At 38.0% G+C, this 23614-nt stretch overlaps 1 protein-coding gene across 3 annotated transcripts in view; it reads right to left on the bottom strand.

Annotated features, from left to right (window-relative positions):
- Positions 1-23614, bottom strand: part of WDR70 (WD repeat domain 70) — a 231392-nt gene that overhangs the window by 40803 nt on the left and 166975 nt on the right. For all 3 annotated transcript variants that reach the window (XM_069492033.1, XM_069492035.1, XM_069492036.1), the window contains 3 exons: positions 6069-6168; positions 2622-2706; positions 1054-1192 (listed from right to left, as the gene is read on the bottom strand). In XM_069492033.1, coding sequence (XP_069348134.1) covers positions 1054-1192; positions 2622-2706; positions 6069-6168 — 324 coding nt within the window. The remainder of the gene's footprint in view (positions 1-1053; positions 1193-2621; positions 2707-6068; positions 6169-23614) is intronic.

The following is a 23614-nucleotide window of genomic DNA, read 5'->3' as shown; positions in this document are numbered from 1 at the left end:
TCTAGATTTAGTCTCATTGTTATTTCACTTTTTCTATAGTACTCTATACTGTGGTTTCAAATTTAGGGCCTACAAATTAAGACTCTATAGTAATACTAGAACATTAGAGACAAGAGCTTTTTGCTGGTGATTTAAAACCAGTTGTTCAATTGTCTGAGTCACTTAAGTGCATAACACATCTCAACTGTTTACAAAGAGCTAAATAAAGCAACTGGAGAAACCTTCATAAGAGCACTGTTTAAGATATAGGATATTACTAAGGGATTTGACAATGAGCCAAAGAAAATTTACACAGACATTAATTGGCCTGTTTCATACTCAGAAAATTACAATGATTTGCCTTACCATCTAAATAATAATACATACTTTAAAAGAATTCAAATTGTTCTAAGAATCTTCACTATTACTGTATTACATGTGGCTCCAGTCTCAGGACATGAATGAGTGAATGCTGGTGTTTCAGTGTTCACATATATATGTAAACAAAACTAAAAATTTGTTGTGTCTTTCTTTTTAGACGTAGAAGTTAAATCTGAAATGTTTTAAATTGTCAAATAACTAAATAGCAATTAAGCTCAGTGGATGCTGAGCCTTACCGTAATGACTACAACTCTGACAAGCAGAATTCTGTCAAAGTCTTCAGGGTTTAAAAAAGAATGATAAACTTCATCACTTTCTGAGGGCATAACCTTTCACTTCTGTCAATCTCTAGATCCTCACAAACATGCAGATTGTGGAAAGCTCCTTTCTGTATCCTAAACGATGATCAGATTCTTCCTTCCTCAAATTGGTTGTCAGAGAAGGGGAAACATCTCAAGCCCAGCTGAAATTCCAACTAAAGTGTGAGCCCATGGGAAACACTGGAAAAGGGATAGGGTAGATCAGCTAGTCTGCAATGTACCGATAACTCCTGTGCAGAGAAAAAAGCAGCCACCATCATGCTGTAAGGGCTGGCGCTTATGTTCTATTAAACAAACAAACAAACAAACAAAAGATGGCTAAGATGCAAACTTCACTTCATTCTCAAGGCTGGGAAGAAAAAAATATACATACCGCATCTGTGATGTCTATTTCATACACCCTTTGGAAAGTCCTACGCTCAAAGAAAACAAGTTTGCCGCTACCACATCCTCTTTGAACAGATGTACCAGTGACTACGAGTTTATCATCTGGACTGAAACAGCAGTCAGTCCTACAGACAAAAAAGAGTTTATAAGCTTATGACCCCCCCAGACATAATGAGTGAATTAAATAAAATATAAACATCACTATAATAAGAGCTAATGCCTACATAGGGCTTATGAGTCAAGCACACATATTAATTTGTTTAATCTTCACAATAATTCTATGAGGTAGATATTATCCCCATTTTACTGATTAGGAAACTGAAGCAAAGAGGTTAAATAAACCTTGCCCACAATAACACAAGTAAGTGGTGCAGCTGGGATTCAAACTTAGGCAGTCTGACTCTAGAATCTGTGCTTTTTAACATCTACATTATAATATTTTTAATGCAAAGGGAGCATGGGAAAAACCCAATATAGACATTGAAAGTTTCTACTAAGAGTCATATATGACTAATGTCTAAGTACTGATTATTTTGGTCATTTTTTTGAACTATTTTTACTACCACCACACCATCGCCCTCAAGTAATTTGAATTATATCAAGTCAGGCACCATGAAACAAGGAGCAGGTTATACTGCTGGAACCTAATTGATGACTACAATACAACAGCTCTTGTTATGAGAGGAATGGCCACCTGAGGGTGGTAAGCTAAGGCATGGCCCAAAGAAGTTATGTAGTTAGCATTACTTTAGCAGGCATAATAGCTCAAAAAATTCTCATTAGCTATCAATTCATGTTTGTTTGTTTGTTTGTTTTAACAGATAAATGCCATAGGCAGTGGACCATGTTAGACTTAGTGCTGTATTATTATAAAGCTCCCTTCACTTGATGCTTGCATTACTTTCACATTCTTCCTGTTGGTCATTATTTAACACAGATGTGGAACTTCATTTCCACCAAAACAGAAAAATTTGCCTAGGCACCAACTATAGGATTTGGAGGTCAAATCCCACCTTAGCTACCCACCCCACCAAAATCTTTAAAAGCTTCAGTTGCCGAGTGAGTAGAATGGAGATAGGGTTCAGTTAGCCAGAGCAAGACAGTCTGAAGAATGCTGAATTATTGATTGGAATGATAAAAATTTGAGAAAATGAGCTGTATTATAAATGCTTAGTAACTATTAGAAACTGTTTTAATGGTATGAGAGGCTTCAAATTTTAAAAAACTACAAATACACAGCCCTACCCTATCATTTATACAATATTAAAAGATTAAATCTCTCAATATATATTTTACTACCTCAAGACCTGTGCATGCACACAATACATACACACACAAACATATGAACACACGAACATACATATTAACTTTAAAAGTTTTTATAGTCTGAAGAACACACAAAATAAAAAAATGCATCTTTCAAAAAGCAGATTTTAATCACTCAGGTCTCTTCTCTAGAAGATTTAAAGACACATGATACAAATTAACATTAAGGTGAAAAAATTTCTTTTCCATTCTCCTATGCTGATCAAATATTAAAAATATGCTACTTACATTGGGAACATGGTGGGAAGACCCAAGGCTGAAAAAAGTGGCTTATTAAATTGTCGGACGTCCCATAATTTTAATGTATCATCACCTAACAAAAGAATGAGAGGAAAAAAAGAAAAGTGAATCGTGCAAAAAGAACTCACTCCAAATTTAGAGTTTGCAAAACTTAGCATATAAGGAGGGAAGTAAGAAGAAAAGAAGGAGCGGGGGGAGGGAGGAAAGAAAGAAAAGAAAGAAGGAAAGAAAAAGGAAAGAGAGAAAGAAGCCAGATGCACACAAGCATGTTTTACTTTTTTAACTGTTCAAGGAGCTCACACACAGTAGTTGCAAGAACAGTAGAAAGCTATAAGATAATGAATCGGTCTTCTAGAAATTACTTTCCAGATTAATGTAGGATCTGCAGGCTAAAAGGAACCCTGGAGAATCTACTCTAAAGAGTGATTTTAGAGCAGATGGTAGTTCCTCTGTGGTATATTTGAGCATAACCTGACTTCTTGAGAATATCTTAATTTAACAACCATCAGGACTGAAAATAGTTCAATTCACAACAGATTCCTTTTCCCACTAGTGTGTGTGTAAAGGTATCCATTAACATTAATGGGGGTGAGCCATGTGCTTCCTTTCCCTCCAGTGTAATTCTATCTGTAGCTATCATTCTTCACTTTGCTGGGGAGTACTTTAAATGACTTTTCCAAGTCATTTAAAGAATAATGAATATTCTTTTAAGAGTCACTTTTTTATATTTCTATAGGGCTACTAACTAATTCCTGACTAGAACAAAAGCCAAACTCACATAAGTAATGTTTTTGCTGTTCTTTCTCCCCAGTGCCCACAGCTGAGACCTGCCTCAAACCCCTCAGGTCCAATAAAGAATCAGAATCAGGTGCAAATGAGGTGAGTGGAGAGTTCAATAAAAATCCCCCTTTTCTCCCCAGCGACCCTTCCTCTGAAACCCAACTTTGGCAGGTGCACTAATCCACAACTGGCTGGACTCAGGACCTGCTTGTTCTGGGGGAACTTCGGAAGACTCGCCTTTGGAATGTTACCCTCTTGCTTTTAGTCTTTAAAAAAGGTTACACAACCCCACAATCCTCAAACAATAAGAATACATTAATCTGCATTAATTTCAGTTAACCCAGCAGGTTCTGGAGCTAGCAGGAGCACCTTATAACACGCTGGGGACTCCTTGATGAATAGACTTCTTCTGCCATACTCTATATATCCAGGAAGGAAAATGATGGAATACAGTATGCATGTTGTGTTGACCAATTCAATTATCCAATGGCTATTATGGGATGAAAGGGGAAGGTAAGAATCATCAAAATGGGTTTGACTGAAATAGAGTTAGTCCTGTACTTCTAAGGCAGTGTCAATTGAGTGAGGGCTTGCCTGTTTTAGAATTCTATGGGAAGAATTTTCAAAATAAACTCCCCTTTTTATCCCTTCTTCTCTCCTGATTTTACCTCAGAGATTTGGGTATACCACCCTAAAGATGCAACAGTGAATGTGAGAATTTCTAAGTGGAGCATTTATCATTTGAAAAACCTTCCCAGGGGATTCAAATACACTCTTGGGATGAGAACCATAATTTTTAAATAAAGAATATATACAAGGCCGGGCGCGGTGGCTCACGCCTGTAATCCTAGCACTCTGGGAGGCCAAGGTGGGCGGATCGCTCAAGGTCAGGAGTTCGAGACCAGCCTGAGCAAGAGCGAGACCCCCGTCTCTACTAAAAATAGAAAGAAATTATATGGACAACTAAAATATATATATACAAAAAATTAGCCGGGCATGGTGGCGCATGCCTGTAGTCCCAGCTACCCGGGAGGCTGAGGCAGTAGGATCGCTTAAGCCCAGGAGTTTGAGGTTGCTGTGAGCTAGGTTGACGCCACGGCACTCACTCTAGCCCGGGCAACAAAGCGAGACTCTGTCTCAAAAAAAAAAAAAAAGAATACATACATATAGTTTTAATTGGGAGTCATCTCTGTACTTGAGTAGCATGTTAGAATTGATGGACCAAAACATATATTTTATACATATCCACAGTTGACATGTGTAACATAAATGGAAAGTTACATGCACATGTGCTTTGATTTTTTAAAATTATGCAAGTGAGGGCAGTTTGGCTACATCAGTAAGGTTTCCTTAGAGGAAAGAGAATCTGAATGGAGTTCCCATAGGTAAAAGGACATGGACTAGTTAAACAAGGGAAAAGGGAAAAGCTGTGCAAAGTGTCTTGTCTCTCCTCATTTCCACTACCCTCTACACTAGGTCGTAAATTCTTTCAGGAGAGAGACCCTGTGCATGATGTTCACAGTTTATATGTAGCACCTAGCATAATGCTAGCTCATTGGTACTCAATATACAGTAGCTGAGTGAGTGAATGAATAGCTAAATATAGCATTGCTAGATTCAGCTGCCTAAAGTGTTGGTCCTTTTTTGGCCTACAGGATAAGACTAAACCCTTTATGTGATATTTAAGGCCCTCTGTAACACAGCTCCAACATACTTATCCTGATATTTCTTTTCTCTCCCCATAAAGGGAGATGCTCAGCCCACACTTTCCCATAATGCTTAGCTCAGAAGCTGCCCTCTGTCACTATTCTCCATCTCCCTCTGTCAACACACAGCATATCCATGTGGGAAAGATGTTGTAAAAGATTAGAAACAACTGATGATATCCAACCTTATGAGTGTGGGTAAGTAAATTTACAATATGACCATATTGAACAATATAAAAAATAACATATAGATATACAATTTTTTTTTAACTGAGTTAGTATTTGAAGTGAAAAAAAAAATCAATGGTCAATAGAAGACTGAAATACCAGATGCAGAATTATCAAATGGGGCCAGGTGTGGTAGTTCATGCCTGTAATCCCAGCACTGGGAGACCAGGAGTTTGAGATCAGCCTGGGCAAAATAGCAAAACCTTGTCTCTACAAAAATTTTTTAAAAAAGAATTAGCCAGGCATGGTGGCTCACACCTGTAGTCCTAGCTACTCAGGAGGCTGAGACAGGGAGGTTCGAGGTTACAGTGAGCTATGATCACACCACTGTACTCCAACCTGGGTGACAAAGCGAGACCTTTTCTCTTAAAAAAAAATTATAAAATGTCATAGAAAGAATGTAGATGATCATCTATAAAATTCCTAAGGTAGAGGCAAAGGTCATTTATAGAGACTTCAAACTCTTATGGAATTTGAAGCTAAAATAAAAACTTAGGCAAAAAAAGGTAATATATTCTAAATTATACTTGATAATTTTTAACACAGACAATGTTACCAAGTTGGAAATGCATTTAAATGAAAAACTCAGCCTGGCAAAGGTTTATTAACAAAAAGCACAGCTAGCTTTACTAAGCGCTAGGATGTTAGTAAGACATTTGTTAGAGTTAAATATGATCATTTTACATATAGAAAAATATCAAAAAGAAAGTTTGTAACCTACCTCCACGAGAGGCAAGGACATTACCATCATAGGAAAAAGTCACACAAGAAGTGTCTGTGCCTGGGTCATGAGCCTGTTTATAGTGGAACTTAGGATGAACCTGTTTGTGAAGATAAGCAAAGTGTTAACATTTCACCTAAATTCAGAAAAGAACATTTTTAAGGCAAGAAAATTTCACTTTATCATGATGAAAATGATATACACCTATAGGTAAAGTACTAATTTCACATAATTATAGTTTGCTTTCCATCCAAAAAAAATCCAAAAGGCTTTTAAAAACACCTATTTGCTTTAATAAAGAATAGAGAAGGTAAGTCGTAGGAGGAGACATTTTTCAGACTGCCTTAGCAAGCTCTGAGCAACTCAAGATTACAACTGCATTTAGTTTTTTGTAGTATGTTTATAAAGTTGTTGGGACCATTTCCTGCATTTATCTGAAACAGCAAATACAAATAAAAATTACAAATGAGCATATTATTTATTTCCTCAAAAATATTTATTGTATTCCTAGTATATGCCAGACACTGTGCACATGGTTGTACATCTTGAACTATCTTTCAGGTGTCTGTTAGATGATGATGATGTCAATAATAATAACAGTAATACGGCTAACCCTCACACATGCTTATTAAATCCCAGGTACTATATCGTTTACTGTCTTGCCTATTTAATCCTCACAATCACTCTTTAAGTTAGGTTCTACTATTGTCATGCCATTTTATAGTTTAGGAAACAAAGCACAGAGACTCAAATACCTTGTCCAAGGCCACACAGTTTGTAAGTAGTACAGTTGGGGGTTTGAACCCAAAAAGCCTATCCTTAAATACAGCATGATAACCCTTCTCTTATTGATCTATCTTAAAAGTCTTTTTACTTATAACATTGCCTTTGCACAGTTAATGACTTGTAGAAGTATTTAATAACTCTACTACACCAATCTTGCCATTCATTTATGACCAGCCAGCATAGCCAAAGTACTAAGAAGTCAGTTATCCCCAAAAGTATAACATGAACAAAAATATCTGGTCCATTAAAAACTTTGTCCCCTGCATAGCTATCACTAAGAGTACTCTCTATGATAGCTAATCGTGTGTGTGTGTGTGTGTGTGTGTGTGTGTGTTTATGCGCACCTGTGTAGGCATGCACACATGCCATACTGGGTGATTACACAATGGCTGTAAGTCATTACCAATTTTTTTAGGGTAATTCTATAGCAAAAGATAGGGCCATTGACAGTAATGACAGCATGTGGACCTCTTCTGAGAGCCACAGGTATGGGAATGCAAGCGATACCATCTGCAGCAACTCTAACAAAGAATGAGTCACAAAACAGAGCTCATGTACTTTACCCTCCCAACAATACTCCTGACACCCTGTCACTGGGCTTATACTTAAAACCATCTACTAATGAGGGGCATACTATCTTACAAAAGCCAGCTCTTTTTGAAGTTTTAATAATTTGTATACATTGAGTGAAAATTGGCCTCTCAGTTCTTCCTCTGGGTAACAAACAGTATTAGAATTTTATATTAATTACCATGCTTCTATCTTTCATGGATAAAAAGGACTCATTGATTCAAAATTTTTTTACTGGACATCAACTATATGGCCAACACTAAATTGAGCAAAGATAGGCAGAAACTTGACTCCCATGACCTCTGCCTCCTAGTGTCATGCCCATGAATACCTTATATGGTCAAAGGGACTTGGCAGGTGTAATTGAGGTTACTAATCAGCTGATCTTAAAATAGGGAGATTACCATGGATTCCAGGTGGGGCCAAAGTAGCCACATGAGCCAGAGGGCCAAAAACAATGTCACAGAGATGTGACAGAAGAAGAAGTCAAAGAGATTCAAGGCATAAGTGTTCGACATGCCACTGTTGGCCTTGCTCATTGCCTGGTGGGAATATGGAGTGCAGACAGACCCTAGCACTTGGTAGTGGTCCAACTGCTACAGATTTTACTGGAGGTGACCTGAGTGGAGGGAATGTCCTTGTGGGTGCAATGTTTTAGGCATTTAAAAACCATGGGAAGGAACACTGCCTACAAAGACAGCAGTGTTGGTCAGTTACTGTTAAGTTTTACTGACATCCCAAAGAAGGATAATGAGAAACTGAGAGCCATTAACAGTCAAAGACTAAGTGGAAGAACCAGACAACCACTTGAGCAGCTTTCAAAGAGGCCATCATCTCCTGCAGTGAAAGAGCTGACACAGCTAAGCAACAAACAGAGGATCTGGTAGTTAGATTTATAGAGCTCCAGAGACATTCAAATGCTCAGACAAGGAAGGTCTATTATTCTAAGGTCAGAGCTCTAGCTGTGAAAATCTGGGACCCTGAAACATAAGAGGAGGATAATTGGATGGATACCCCATAGGATGCTGGATCTGCAGACACTGCCCCCTCCCAACTCCCAAGAACCCTCACAGCTTAAAAAGGTGACCTACTGTGGCCTAATAAGAGCCAGAACTTCCTCTGTGCTAGGAAATGCTGCCAATGCCCCTCCCCCACAAAGCAACAGGTACCTCCTTGTAGGACTTGCCTTTACCTCTTCCTCCTGGCTGCTAGACCAATAACTAGGGTTAAATCCCAGTATTACTCAGCTAGGAAAGTGCTGGGAGGAACAAGATTATACACCAAAGGAGATACAGGAATTAGCTAGCACCATGGAAGACCCTGAGTTTGAATTTTGAGGATGCTTGGTCAAGAGGACTAGGATATAAGACTAGGTACTTCAACATCTTGATTCGCTGATTTGAGGACACATTTTTGGACACAGAATTTAACAGTCTCACAAGGATCCCAGAGGATGTGCAAACTTGCTACTAGGATTAAAGGCCTGGAAAAGTGATGGCCAATGTTGAGCAAAGTAAAACTGCCCTGCATGCCCTGGCAGATGGTTCAGAAAAAAATAAGGTTGGAGGAAGTGGGCATGCTGGAATGGATATATTTGTCAAGCCAGAAAACACAGATTATTTTTTATGGGAGGGCCCAGAGGACATACCATTGACCAAGGCTATCAGGAATGTATAGTTGAGAGGAAGACAGCAAGAAGTTCACAGGCAGCTCTCCTCTGCAGCCCAAGGGTAGTCATAGAGTTGAGTCATTAATATCCATGACTTCAGGTCCCATGATCCTCAACTTGTAGTGTGCAAACTACTAGAAGCAAGAGGCTGCAATTACTGGCAAGGTCAGAGAGGCAGCCAAGAGGGCTGGATGTGCAGGGAGCTGCAGAGATGCCAGATAGAACATGGCATCCCTAGGGACAGAAGAAATTGGCAGCCAATAAGGTTACTGCTTAACATCTACAATCAAAGAGAGAAACAAATGGAAGAGTAAGAGGCTGAGGATGATCATCCTAATAAAAAGTCATGATCCCTTGCTCTGCTCCCATATATCTCAGCCAATTTTCAGATCAAAAATCTATTGATGACAGAAGTAGTTGGATTCCTAAGAAAGGACTACTCACTGGTGCAAGTATACATTGTGATAATTCCCCTAGTCTTTCCACAAGGAGGTTTTTGACTACTACAGGCTTAATCAAATAGTAGTCCCAGGTATAAATGCTGTGCCAAATGGAATATCATAGCTAGAGTGGATTAATAAAGCTTTGGGGTGACTTTGACTTAAGGACTTCCCATTGGCCTAGCCAAAGCTTTTTTAGAACTGCACTGCAGTCTGAGATTCTTCCTACCCAACCCTCCTTCTTTCCTTCCCTCTTTCTTTCCTAGGGGTTAGACCTACGTCACCATCTGACACTCTCCAGCCTCCTCTGGCTCCCTACCCATTTTTCCTTCACTGACATTTTGGCAATAAATCTCATACACATCAAATGCTGCCTTGGCATCTGCTTCTCACTAGCAAACAAGATACAAGAAGAGGATTGTAAAGACATGTACTGTGCATTGGATTGCCCTCTTGCTGCTTTTGGAACCCACGTGTCAGATGAAAAAGAATGGGCTAGCTTTCTGGATGATCAGAGACACATGCTCAGTCATCCCCATAGCATTAGCTGACATTAGGCAACAGCCAGACGTGTGAGTGAGGCCATGCTCACCCATCTAGCCCCAACTAAGCTGCTGGTTAACTGCAAATGCAATAGAGTGCCCAGTAGAAATCAGCCAAACTAGTCCGGATCAGAAGTCCTGCCTAATACTGCTCAACTGACCCACAGAATTGTGAGAAACAGTTGTTTTAACCCACCTAGTTTTAGGGTAGTTTGTTTATGTAGTAAAAGTTAGCTAATTCAACATATAAAGGATGTGAGCAATGCCTGGAACATAGTAAACATCACATACATGTTCGTCTTTATTATAAATCGGATGATACTATGGGAGCATTATTATTGACTTTTTAAGAAGGTTGATTCTTTATCCTCTAACTTAACATTCTACCAAATAACATCCATCATAAACTAGTCTTGTGACCCTACAGTTCAAATTTATTCAACTTTACCATGTCTTATACTTTATATAATCACTACATTCCTCTCTTGCCTTTTTTGTACCTGCCTGTCAAAGTAAGAATTCTTTCTAGCAATGTTTCTTAGTGCTTGTTGCAGTTAGCTTTGGAAAACCACTGTGCCTAGGAAGCTGCAGTCTGTTTCCAACAAGTTGCAGCCATTTCTTCTATATATTCTTTAACACCAAGTAAGAAAATGATTCCAACAGATAATATAGAAGTGATAGAAGAGAAAGCTTAGAAGTAGCTCCATCTTGGAAGACACAGAAGGAATGTGCTTAAGCTACTTTTCTGTATGGCACTACATGAATACTTTCCCCAGATTTCTGATCCCTTCTTTCAAGTAGATCAGCCTCAGATTATTTTTTCCCCAGTTATATCATCTGAACTCAAAGAACCCCAATGAGAGTCTTAGAGCACAGTATAATATGTTATACATCACATATCATGGTACTGAAAACAGGAACATATTTAATAAATATAGCAAATGAAACTGAACTTTTCAGCATATTTCAAGAAAACAATATGTTTCATAGTAAGTTGACAGATTTCCAGGTTTCCAATTTTTTAAACAAAGATAATTATGTTCCAGGCCAAGTTGATTTTCCCTTTCCTCCTTCCTTCTTTTTCTTCTTCTTTTCTTTTAAAGAATTTAAAGACAAAAGACAGTGAGATCTAAAAAGATTTCTGAAAAGTCCACTCAACATCCCCATAAGGTAAAGTGAGATAATGAAAGTTTTAGAATCTACATTTACAACATCAACCACATTTACTGATGACCCATTATATACACAACACTGAGATACATAAATGAAGAGAAGACCTGGGATTTTCTTGAAATAATTTGCAAGTTTGGAAAGGAGAAAAACATGTATGACCTCATATTCTTTCATAAAATATTTACTGCCCCAACTATTAGCCAAGTATTATTATATCAGATTTGGAGGACACCAAAATGACCAAGAATGGGCTGTGACACTAATGGGGGAAATAAGAAAGAGAATGTGTATTCATTACCAAGCCTGAACTTTCCAGCAGGGTTCTCCACTCTCAGTCCAGGTTCACTGTTGTAACCACTGGGATTTCAGAAAACAGCTATGACCTAGCATTTATTTTTCATTCTGTGTTTGGCAAAGAGATAGCTCAGCCTTCATTCATAACTGGACTATGTTGCAATTCTATGCCTGTTTGGTCATCTCAAACAAGGTGACTGCGGTGTGTGACTACCTAGCGCTCTAACTAGCTGCAGCTGTGGGAGAAAGCTCAGCCACTGAGAAGTGTGAGTCATAGGCAGAATATGACGCCACTGCTCTGGAATCTTTTGGCTCCTCATGTGCTTGCAACTTGAAATTCAAGGTGTTTACTTTAGTCTATAAAACAAACCCCTTATGGCTAGGGCACAAGTTACCTTCACATTAATCTCTCTTCTTATAAACCATAGCTGAGATCAGTTGGTATACCAGTTAGGCACTCCAAATTTATGCTCAGAAATCTGGATGCAAAAAAATTTTAAAGCCCTACAGAAGACCCATGCTTCTGGAATTTCAAGAAGGCATGAAATGAAACATCCTGTCTTTTTTGGACGTTGAGACTCTGACTTACAATCTTGAGACATCATACAGAAACATTAAAAGATGGGAATATTATCTGATTAGACTATTTAAATATCTGGTATATTGTACTGTTCTGATTTGAAGCAAAATACAATTTTTACTGGGAAAAAATGAGGTAACTAATGCAAAATCTCATATGACAGTCTGTAGGTCTCCAAATGAGGATATCACCTAAATCACCATAAGGAATGATTTAAGAAGAAAGTCCTTCCAGAGAGACAGCCCAACAGCAGGGTTTCCCAGAGAATGTTTTGTGTAACATCATCATATCAGGGGGCTATAGCCAAGTAAGCCTGGGAAACTAGAGTTTATTTGCATACCATAACCTTGTCTTGCGAAGATTCACAATAAACATCAGTATATTAAAAGCCAGAGTCTTTTAAGTAGTAGTCCTAGAATAAATCAACCTCTTCAACATTTCCAAAGCTTATTTGACTATATAGCCATTTTTTCAGATAGTACATATTAGCACAGATTGAACTTTCTCTGGACCTTAATTGGGGAAACACATATCTAGAACAAGGGTTGGCAAACATTTTCTGGAAAGGTCCAGATAGTAAATATTTTAGGCTTTGAGGATCATACAGTTTCTGTTGCAACTATTCACTTCTGCTATTGCAGGATGAAAACAGCCAGAGACAATACATAAACAAATGGATACAACTGTGTGCTCCAATAAAACTTTATTTACAAAAAGAGGTGGCAGGCTGAATTTGGCCTGCTATTAGCTCATCTCTGATCTAGAGAGAAGAAAAACCTTAGGAAAAGGTCTCTCTTTGTCATGTTATTGTTAGCTAAATTAAAAGCTTCATTGTGATTTAATGACAATTTTCAGTTATTAATATGACACTAATGCTGGTGGTAATAGTAATAATAATGATAACAGCTACATTTATTAAACATGTTGCTACTCAGTGCAGTAAAATATATATTTTCTAATTTCATCATTAAAACAAGCTCTCCTGGGATATATGTAATTATTTCATTTTACAAACAAGAACACTGAGTCTGAGTGACTCACCCAAAGACATATTATATGACTAGAAATTGTCAGAGCAAAAATTCAAATCCTAATTCTAACTCCAAAACCTGTACTCTTCACCAAAACACCCCTTTATAATAAACTGCAATATTTCTTCTTTTTGGTGTGTATGTTAGAGATTGTTTTAGTAATGGCCTTCAATAAGTCTCGGCTCCTTGTATCCCCAGGGAGGGTAGTGCAAGGAGGGGAATGGATAATATGAAATAACAAATTACATAATACATTTTTTTACACTATTAAAGATTTCTCAAAGAGTTCTATTACAAATTCAATCTAAGGAAGAAGCTAGCAGTCTTTTATCCAATTAGAGGCAGTAAAAATCACAAACCAGTCATTTGTTACCTCCCTCAGTAAATGGGACATGGTACATAATAGCAGCTAACATTTATTGGGTACTTACTACGGGCTAGATACTGTCCTAAGTACATGGTATCTATTAACCCTTTAAGTCTTCTCAACAGTCCTATGAGATAAGTACTATTAAATTATCCCCTCTTTCTGGGGGGCGGTATGGAGTACAGAAAGGTATAGTTAGTTGCCTTAAGTCATATGGCCAGTAAGTGGTAAAACCAGAATTTGAACCCAGGTAGTCTGGCTCCAGGGCCTGCACTCTTAACCACCACTACAGGTGGTACAAATCATGGCTCTTCTGACTCTGGCTCCCTCTGCTCTGACCTCCATTTGCAACTAAAGTAGGCCTGCACTTTGTTCACGCACCACTCTTGTTCTTCCCTTACTAGGCAAGTCCTCTCCCCAACCACCAGTGGAATTTGAAGGTGAAAAGCAGGGAAGTGTAGCAAGAGTCAAGTACAGGACAGTGGCTGGGCACAGTGGCTCACACCCATAATCCCAGCGCCGAGACAAGACTGGGCAATCTAGCAAGATCCCTATCTCTACAAAAAAACAAACAAATTAGCCAGGCATGATGGTAAGCACCTGGAGTCCTAGCTATTAACACTTGGGAGGCTGAAGTGGGAGGATCATTTAAGCCCGGGAGTTCAAAGTTGCAGTGAGCTATGATTGTGCCACTGCACTCCAGCCTGGGTGACAAAGTGAGACACTGCCTCTAAAAAGAATGAATAAATTAATTAAGATATAGTGGGTGAGTGCTATACCAGTTTCTGGAAACAAAACTATCATCCGTGGCTATATCTAATTCCAGGCCACTGGCTAAATTCAGTCCATGAGCATAAGCTGATTATCCTTTATTCAAGGAGATCACTCCAAGAGTCCCTGAAGTAATTCAAAACTTGGTAAATAACACAGTTGCAAACTGACAGTGAGGAAATCCCACTCACTGATGTAGATCTCCTTAGCTGTTTCCTTTTCTCTTCTATCTTTAACTCTTAAGTTTGGTATAACAGGGGTTGGGGGTCTTGGGCTGTCTATATCACATAAGAAACACAAATGTGAACACAAGTGCAGCTCCCAATTCAGCACTTTAATTGAAGAGGAACTTGAAAGCCACCATGCCAACACCGGAAGCACAGTGCCGTGGAATGACCTGCCTAGACGGGAGGGAAAGCCCGGCGGTCCCCCCTTTGAAGTCCAGCTGCCTGAGATTCACTGGCAGCCAACCTTCAAAGAGAGCCGATGCTTCCTTCCCTCAGCCTGGCCGCCAAGCTTCCCGGGCAGCTGGGCAGATTTAGCCACTCTCTGCCCAGCTGTCTGTGAACCCTGGCAGCCAGTCCAAGTGAGGGATAGAGAGGTGGTGGGGAAAGGAGGGCGAGGAAAGGGGGGTGAGAGGGTGGCGGCCCAGCGGCGCCAGGGAAGAGAGGATGCTGGGTTTCCTTGGAGCCGACCTTATCAAAGTCAGTCAAAAGACCAAGCTTCCAAGGGGAGCACAATCCAGCTACACTACAAGGCAACTCCGCAGAGCCCAGGGAGATTTCACACACACTTGCCTTCAAAAGCTGAATGAAACTCAAATGTATTCTTCTAAAGAAGGCCCAGTTGGTGCAGAAAACAGTCCAATCTTTACATAGGGATGTGGGGAACAAAGCCAAGGTCAAGCACCAAAAATGCAGCTTTTTACTGATTTTGATTTTCCAGCAGCATGAGTTTACACTTCTTAGAGACTTTTGGGGGTTGTTTGCTGACTTTGTTGTGGCAACCCTTCTGTTCCCCTGGCAGCCAATAGCTGAAACAACTTATCTGTTTCTGCGCCTGTGCAGCAGATGCTTGGAGAAGACTGGCTCATTTAACATAAGCATTACCAATGTGTTGTTATGTTTATCTGCTTGAACCATATGCTTAAAGTAGAGAATAGTGAGCATTATCGGCTGCAGGTGCAAAAGGGATGCAGAACAGTGCTGCTAGTGACAAGAAATTTTTAAAAGAAGTCTAATCAAGAACAAGATCTTAAATTTGGTAAAGAGGGAGATTATTAAAGTGACTAGAATACAGGTGAATGGAAAGGAAGAACTGAAGGGTCCTGAGCAGAAGAACAAATCATCAGATTTGCATTTTAGATGAAATTCTCTGGCAGTGATATAAAGGAGAGGGAAACTAATCTTTAGAAGCCAGGAGAAAAATAATCATAAATTTCATTAAATCTTTTCTCTAGTTTAGTACAATTTGATTAGCAAAGGAATGCATGGATGAGCTGGTACCATACACTATAACAATATGGACAAAAGACCTCAATATTCAGATAGATTATCTTATTAAGTCACCAGCTACTAGCTACAAACTCATCTTCCCTGCTCTTTAGATCTTCTTGAACTATATGCGACAGCAGCCAGCATTAAATTCAGTGATATTAAAGACATACAATCCAAAACTTATCATCTAAATTTATAAATATACTACTGAGCCTATGGAAGAAGCACCAACTGAAATTCATTCATTCTAAAAACATTTACAGAGTCATTGCTATGTGCAAGACACTATGCTAGGAATGGCAACTGGCAAGATTAGTAAAATGGCTCCTACTCTCAAGGAGATCTCTCTAGAAAGGGAGGCAAACATAAAAACAAATATCTACAATAAATAATTCCACAAACTATAGTAAAATCACCGAAAATACACCATGGTAGTATGATGGTGATAGGTTAGGAAGGGAGAAAAGAGAAGGCCAGTAAAGCTTGGTGAGGAGGCTTACCATGCATGGTCTTTGAAGGTTAAGCAGAAGATAGCTAGGGAAACAAGGAAATGTTATTCCACTAGAGAATACAGAATATAAAAGGCCCAGAAGTGTGAAATAGCACATTACTTCTGGAACTAGAGGTGGACTCAATAATAGATCAGTAGTAGATAAGACTGGAGAGGAGAGGTTAAATCATTAGTGGCCTCGTATGCCCTTCAGCGGAGTTTGAATTTTTATCTTGTAGGCAATGTTGAGCCTCAGAAGGGTTTTAAGGACAGGGAAATAATATCTCATCACATCAGTAGTTTAAAAGATCACCCTGCAGTGGTGGGAAAAATAAACTGAAAAAGTGATGACTAAGGGCAGGGGGATAAGTCAAGAAACACCTGCAGTGGTCCAGGTGAGTCCAGGTGAGGGCTTGAAGCTGGGTAATGGAGGAGTATGTAAGAGAACAATCTAAGTTGTTCTCAGTGATTTTGATATGCACAGTTCCAGCTAATTTGTGAAGTGGATGCAGCAAATATCGTCTACTCTGGGTAAGAACCTGGCAATGAAAGAAGAGCTGAAGGCTTCTGTTAAATAAAATAAATAAAAAGCAGAAACTTGAGCATATTTTCTAGGAGCCAGCAGGGATGAAAAGGATAAAAATACAGGAAAGGGAGTAACTGATAGAATTAGGTCCCAGAGGAAGCAGGAAGGACGTGCTCTAATGCACAGGTGGAAGGATTAGTGGGGAAGGAGAAGAGAAAGACCTCTTCCTTGGAGACTGCAGAGAAGGTGGCTGAGAGACCAAGGCAGTATGAATACAGAGACACATTTATACATACAAGGATGCAAAGTCTAACAGAAAGCCAGTTTATTTGACCGTATTTTTCCATGTAAAGGAGAGGAGATAATTGAGTAGGAAGTAGGAGTTGTAAGGTGGACCAAAGAAGAGCTGGGAAAGTTTGAAAATACCTGATGAGATCAATGACAGGGCTAACTAGACAAGGAAAAAGGAAGGGATTGCCAAGGCCTAGAGGGCTCAAAAGGAAACATAAATCATAAATCTGGAATGGTGCCAACCTGCAAAACTGTAGGTTTTCTCAGGTTAGACTTAGACCAGAGCAAAGAAGCAAAGAAACCATACTATTGGGGTTAAAGCATAGAAAATAGAAGAAAACAAAGCACATTTTAAAATGTTGGTAAAATGTATACTGCAGAAATCAAATGATCCTTCACCTTTTCTTCAAGGACTGTGTCCCAGAGTTAACTGGTTTAAATTTTCATTTTTCCCTCAAAAGATAAAACTTCAGTCAGTATAATGCAACTTGGTGGCTCTACTACAAAACTAAAGCCATTTTTCCTGTTCAAATGTTCACCTTGTTAGGGAAAATGCCCTCGTAATAAAAGAGAGTACCAATATTTTGTTTATTCTGAGCATCACATTAACTTATTTTTAAAAAGCAGGAGCTCCAATTTTACTTACTTAAGAAATCAATTTGAAGCAATTATTGACTGGTGGCCTTCTAGGTCCCTGGCATTATGCCAGGCTGTGGCAACAGATGGAAAACACAATCCCCCCTGCCTTCAAAAAGATTACAATCTAATTCACACTCTAAGTGTTTTAGTAAGTTTTTTTTTTGTGAAAAAAACTTCTTACATTTGATAATGATCCTAGTGGCGTGACCCTTACAACTAAAACCACAAAAACAAACACCGACCTAGTAATAACTATCAGAGAAAAACTAAAAATAAAATTGTATTTCCATTTATTAATTTGAAAAAGAAAGAAGATGGCAGAAATGAATGAGAATTTATAACAATTTCTAGGCATTCAAAAAATTAGGGATTTCCAGCTTCTCCTAATAAATGAAAAGATCTACAGGATCTACCACCCCTTATTTCCACATCGCAGCAAAACGCTAAAAGGAAAGAGGCTGTCTTACAGTAATATGACAAAGAAATTGTCTTATTTTGAAGTAAAGAAGATGCAAGTCATTTATTAGTAAATCATTAAATATAAGCACAGGGATGCACTGAAACCATTTTAGTTCAGGCAGGCCAGGTCATTTCCTCCTTTGGGCAGACTAAGTTTTAGGGATGGACACAAATCAGTCTTTATTTTGATTCAAGGTTGAAATCTAAAAAATTCTCTTCTAGGTATTTAGTATTTACCTTTATCCTGGAAAACATTTATTTATCTGTAAACTTGTGCTATTTCCACAAGCTCAGGATATTCTCTTAAGTTCTCCTGTTCACCTGAATTTCAATGGAAAAGCAGAGAAGCTTTGCTATTTATCAATATGTCATGTTCTGAAAGTCTATTCACAAGTGCATTTGCTCCTAAGACCCTTCACGCCATCCACTCACTGATGGAAGGCCCTGGTGAGAAGCTTTGGCCCAGGGCCATGGGCTAGATGTTACTCTGACTTATGGCAAAAACTACCTACTCCTGACAAAGGGGCAGGAAACCCTCCTACCCTCTGCTCCTTCACAGAGAAAAGGGAAGAACTTGCTCTCACCCAAGATCCCCTACAGACACAAAACAGAGTTCAGCTGACATAAAGGCATGAAACCTTCCTGGGTTCTAGACCAACACTGTCCAACATGACGGCCACTTGCCACATGTAGTCATTGAGATCATAAAAAATGGCTATTGTGATTAATAAACTGAATTTTAATTTTAACTAATTTACATTTAAATACAGTTGTCCCTAGATATCTTGGAGGATTGGTTCCAGGACCCCCTAGAGATAACTAAATCTGAGGGTGCTCAAGTCTCTTATATAAAATGGCATAGTATTTGCACGTAACCTATGCACATTCTCCTGTATATTTTAATCATCTCTAGATTACGTATAATACCTAATACATTGTAAATGCTATATAGTTGTTATACTACATTTTAAAATTTGTATTTTTTTATTGTTGTATTGTAATTGTTTTCCTGAATATTTTTAGTCTGTGGTTGGTCAAATCCACTGATGCAGAAGCCACAGATATGTTGGGCTGACTGTAGTCACATATATTGGACAGCACAGATCTAAATGTTCCAATTAAAAAGCACAGTTGTCATACGGGATAAAAAAACACGATTCAACTATACACACCTATAAGAAATCCACTTTAAGTTAGTTTAAAAGTAAAAGAATGGAAAAAAATGCAACAGGCAAATAAAAATCATAAGAAACCTATAGTAGCTATATTACTGTCAGACAAAGTAGATGCTCTTAAAGAACAAGAAATATTACCAGGAATCAAGATATTCTACATAATGAATTAGCGGTCAATTCAGCAAAAAACATAATTCTAAATGTGTTTACACCCAATAAAAGAATCTTAAAATACAGAAAGGAAGAACTGAAAGGAGAAATAGACATATCCATAATTATATTATAGTTGAGATTTCAACATTCCTCTCAGTAACTGACAAAATAAGTAGAAATGAAATCAGTAAAGATATAGGTGACATGATTAATACTATCAACCAACTTGACCTAATTGACACTTATAGGACACTCCATCCCAAAACAGAATACACATTCTTTCTATGTATAAACAGGGTTTTTACTGAGGTAGACTATATTCTGAACCTCCCCAAAAAATCCCAACAAATAAACTATAAATTTAAAAGTTTAAAATCATAAACATAAAAAGTATATTCTCAGACCAGAATGGAATTAAAATATAAATCAATTAACAGAATATTAGAAAACCAAAATATTTGGAAATTATACCTCATACTTCTAAATATTCCATAGCTCAACAAGAAATCATACAAGGAAATTAGAAAATATTTTGAATTCCTTAAAAACATAAACACAAAAATCAAGCTTTAGGGGATTGTTATGGGTTCAATATTTGGGCCCCCAAAATTGATATGTTGAAGCTCTAATCACTAATGTTTTAATATCTGGAGGTAAATATTTTGATAGGTAATAAGATTTAGATGGTAGGTCCCCATAATGGAATCAGTGTCCTTATAAGAAAGGAAGAGAGACCACTGCATGTCCCTCCCCATCCCACCTTCTCTCATTCATGTGAAACAGTAAGGAGGCTGTCTACAAGCCAGGAAGAGAACTTTCACTAAGAACCAAATCTGTTGGCACCTGGATCTTGGACTTCCCAGTCTCCAGAACTGTTAGAAATAAATATCTGTTGTTTAGGCCACCCAGTCTATGATATTTTGTTATGGCAGCCTGAGCTAAGATACAAACCAGTATTTAGAGGGAAATTTAAGGCATTTAATGTATATATTAGAAAAGAGGTCTCAAATAAAAGTCCTAAACTTCTGCTTTAAGAAATTAGAAAAAGATGAGCAAATAAGTACAAAGAAAATAAAGAGGAGAAATTAAAAAAAATTAGAAAAACAGAGAAAAAAATCAATGAATAACTGGAAATCAAAATAAAAAACACCATTTTCAAGAGCATCAAGAAAATACAAATCAAATAAAAATCTATACCAAACTATGACTTCCTTGGTTAATAATACGGAGAAATTAATCAAGACAAACATGTCAGTGTTATTACTTGATTGTTGTATTCACAATATTTTCTGACTATAGAAGCATTTACCTTAAAACCAATATACAGTATGTGCCACTAAGGAATTAGAACATGCTTTTTCCCCTTAGGAACTAAAATATTAATAGTCTTCTAAATATTTTCTAAGAACTAGCTGAAGGGAAAATTATGGAATGAATTTTGTGCAGATCATTAAGACGACTCCTACTGATAGAAAATATGATTAGTACTAAATAGAACCTTCTAGTATGGACACCAAGAATTAATTAGCCCAAATGCAAATTATCTACACCCCCTTCTTCAGGCTTTCCTGTTAATTAAATGGTCTTCCAGCAGAACATGGGAAGACAAAAATTAAAAATAAAACTTCAAACATTTAATTTTGTATTAAAATAAAACAAATACCATGGCTGGCAAACGGTTGGGGAAGGAGAGGTTGCTGGACTATCATTCTTGTCCAAAAATCTGAACTTTTGATCATTTGTAGGCTTCTATATTATTAATTAACTCATTCATTAACTCATACATTTTCTAAACATTTGGAGCACCTATGCACTTTTGAAGTGAGGGCTAGAGAAATGGTACCTATTTAGGGGAACTCACAGTGGAGTGTAGGAGGAGAGTTCTAAGGACTCTCACACAGACAGATTGGGAGGAGGAAGTGACTAACTCTGCCTAGATGGCAGGAATGTCTTTACTGAGGTGATGACATTTAAGGGGGAGTTGAAGGATAACTAGAAGGTCATCAGGCAAAAAAGGGGGCAAAACATATTCTAGGCAGAGGGAATATTATTTTCTAAGGCAAGGAGTGGGAAAGGGCATAGTATGTTTAGAAATGACAAGCAATTGCTCGGTAGCCTAACAGTCATGCTGCCCCTTCTCACCACTATCTAGGACTAGAGAGTTGACTATATTTTAATTTCCACTGAAAAGGTATCTTTTGTGACTACATAAGTCTCATTTAACTAGTATCTACATTTGACCTTTGAACAACATGGGCTTGAACTACGCAGGTACACCTAAACGTGGATTTTCCCGCCTCTGCCACCCCTGAGACAGCAAGACCAATCTCTCCTCCTCTCCCTCCTCCTCAGCCTACTTGAAGTTAAGATGATGAAGATTAAGACCTTTATGATGATCCACCTCCACTTAATGAATAGTAAATACATTTTCTCTGCCTTACAGGTTTCTTAATAACATTTTCTTTCTTTAGCTTACTTTAAGAATATATTATATAGTGTATAACACACAAAATAATTGGGACTATATTATCAGTAAGGGTGCTGATCAACAGTGGGGGGGTCAGCACCCCAACCCCTGCATTGTTCAAGGGTCAACTGTATATTATTTTGTGGGAAAAGGAGAGCATATGTACCCAAATATTTTCCATTTTCATTGTAAAAGATAGTGTGGGAGCATTAATATATAATCACATTAATCCATTTTCATGATTTTAGAAATTCTTACCAATGTTTAATTAAAGACGACTCACCTAAATAATAAAAAGTTAACAAATTTGAGTTTCCTATCATTTCTCTACATGATTTATAGTCCTAATTCCTTTTTGAAGAGTTATCACTTAGATAGAAACATTAATTACACACATACAGTGAGGATTGTGTGTGTGACACAATTAAGGTATGTATGTTATGATATTTGTTAAGAGGGTGTCAGAGTGAAAGTAGGCAGTAATTTATAAAGGAAATAAAACAAAACGTTATCCTTTTAAATTCGGATTTGAAGATGCTGTAGTTTTAGTGGAAGACAGACTAGACAGCTGCTGTTGTTCCATATCAACAGTTAACTGGCTTCTCAATTTATATCATCAAACAATTACTGAGTTTCTACTGAAAGTAAGGCACTGCACTAGGCCCTTGGAAAGCAAGGTGACTATGACAGGGTCCTTGATCCCCAGATCTCCCAATCTTTCAAAAGAGACAAAATAATACAACCAATAACTAATAACAAAGAATGAAATCACTGCTATATTCAGAAGGTATAATTATCAACATATAATATCATTTATTAAGCACTTATTATGTGCCAGGCCTAGGCTAAGCCTTTTACTTATATTATTTTACTTTGTCTTCATAAAACCCCATTTTGCAAATGAGGAAATAGGCAATATACTTAATTAGATCCAGGATTTAAATTTAAACAGTCTGATTCTAGAGTCTGACCTACTATTTACACCTGACACAAAATGTTTTGGGTAAACAAAGGCAGGGACAATTATTTCTCTTCTGGTAGACTGGTTAAGGTTTCACAGAGAGATACCATTCGAGTTGGCCTTGAAGGAAGAGTGGTTTTCCATGGCTAGAGAAGGTGGGAAGGAGGTACTAAAGCAGAGGACACTACCTAGTCAAAGGTATGGAGGTGGGCAAGTACACGGCATGTTTTGGAAACATTACACAAACTTGTCTGGTTGGAATATAGAAATGTAGACGGTAAGGCAGAGAAGACAAGGCAAATCTGTACAATCCTACCAGATGGTCCTGTTACTATGACCCAGACTAAGAGGTCATATCTTGTCCCCAGGACCACATCAGCTGAATGCTTCTCAACCTTTCTTACTATTAAGACAAGTTTAGTATCAGACTCTCCAAATCAGTACAAATGAAGTGGGAGAAGGATCTATTCAGAGATAAAAAATCCTCTCTTTCCCCTTTCAAAGCTCATGGTAAGTAGCTAGTTAAATCCTTTAATATTCTGCCCCTATAAAAATGAAGCACATTCTGTTGATTGATGTTCTGAAAGCCCTCAAGGAAGTTCTGTTGAAAGAAGTGTTGCTGTTTTAAGACAGCATTTAAAAAAGAGTGGATAGATGGGGCAGTAG

This window comes from Eulemur rufifrons, chromosome 17, assembly GCF_041146395.1.
Source record: "Eulemur rufifrons isolate Redbay chromosome 17, OSU_ERuf_1, whole genome shotgun sequence".
In the NCBI taxonomy this organism is placed as follows: Eukaryota; Metazoa; Chordata; class Mammalia; order Primates; family Lemuridae; genus Eulemur; species Eulemur rufifrons.
This window is presented reverse-complemented; position numbering and strand designations above follow the sequence as displayed.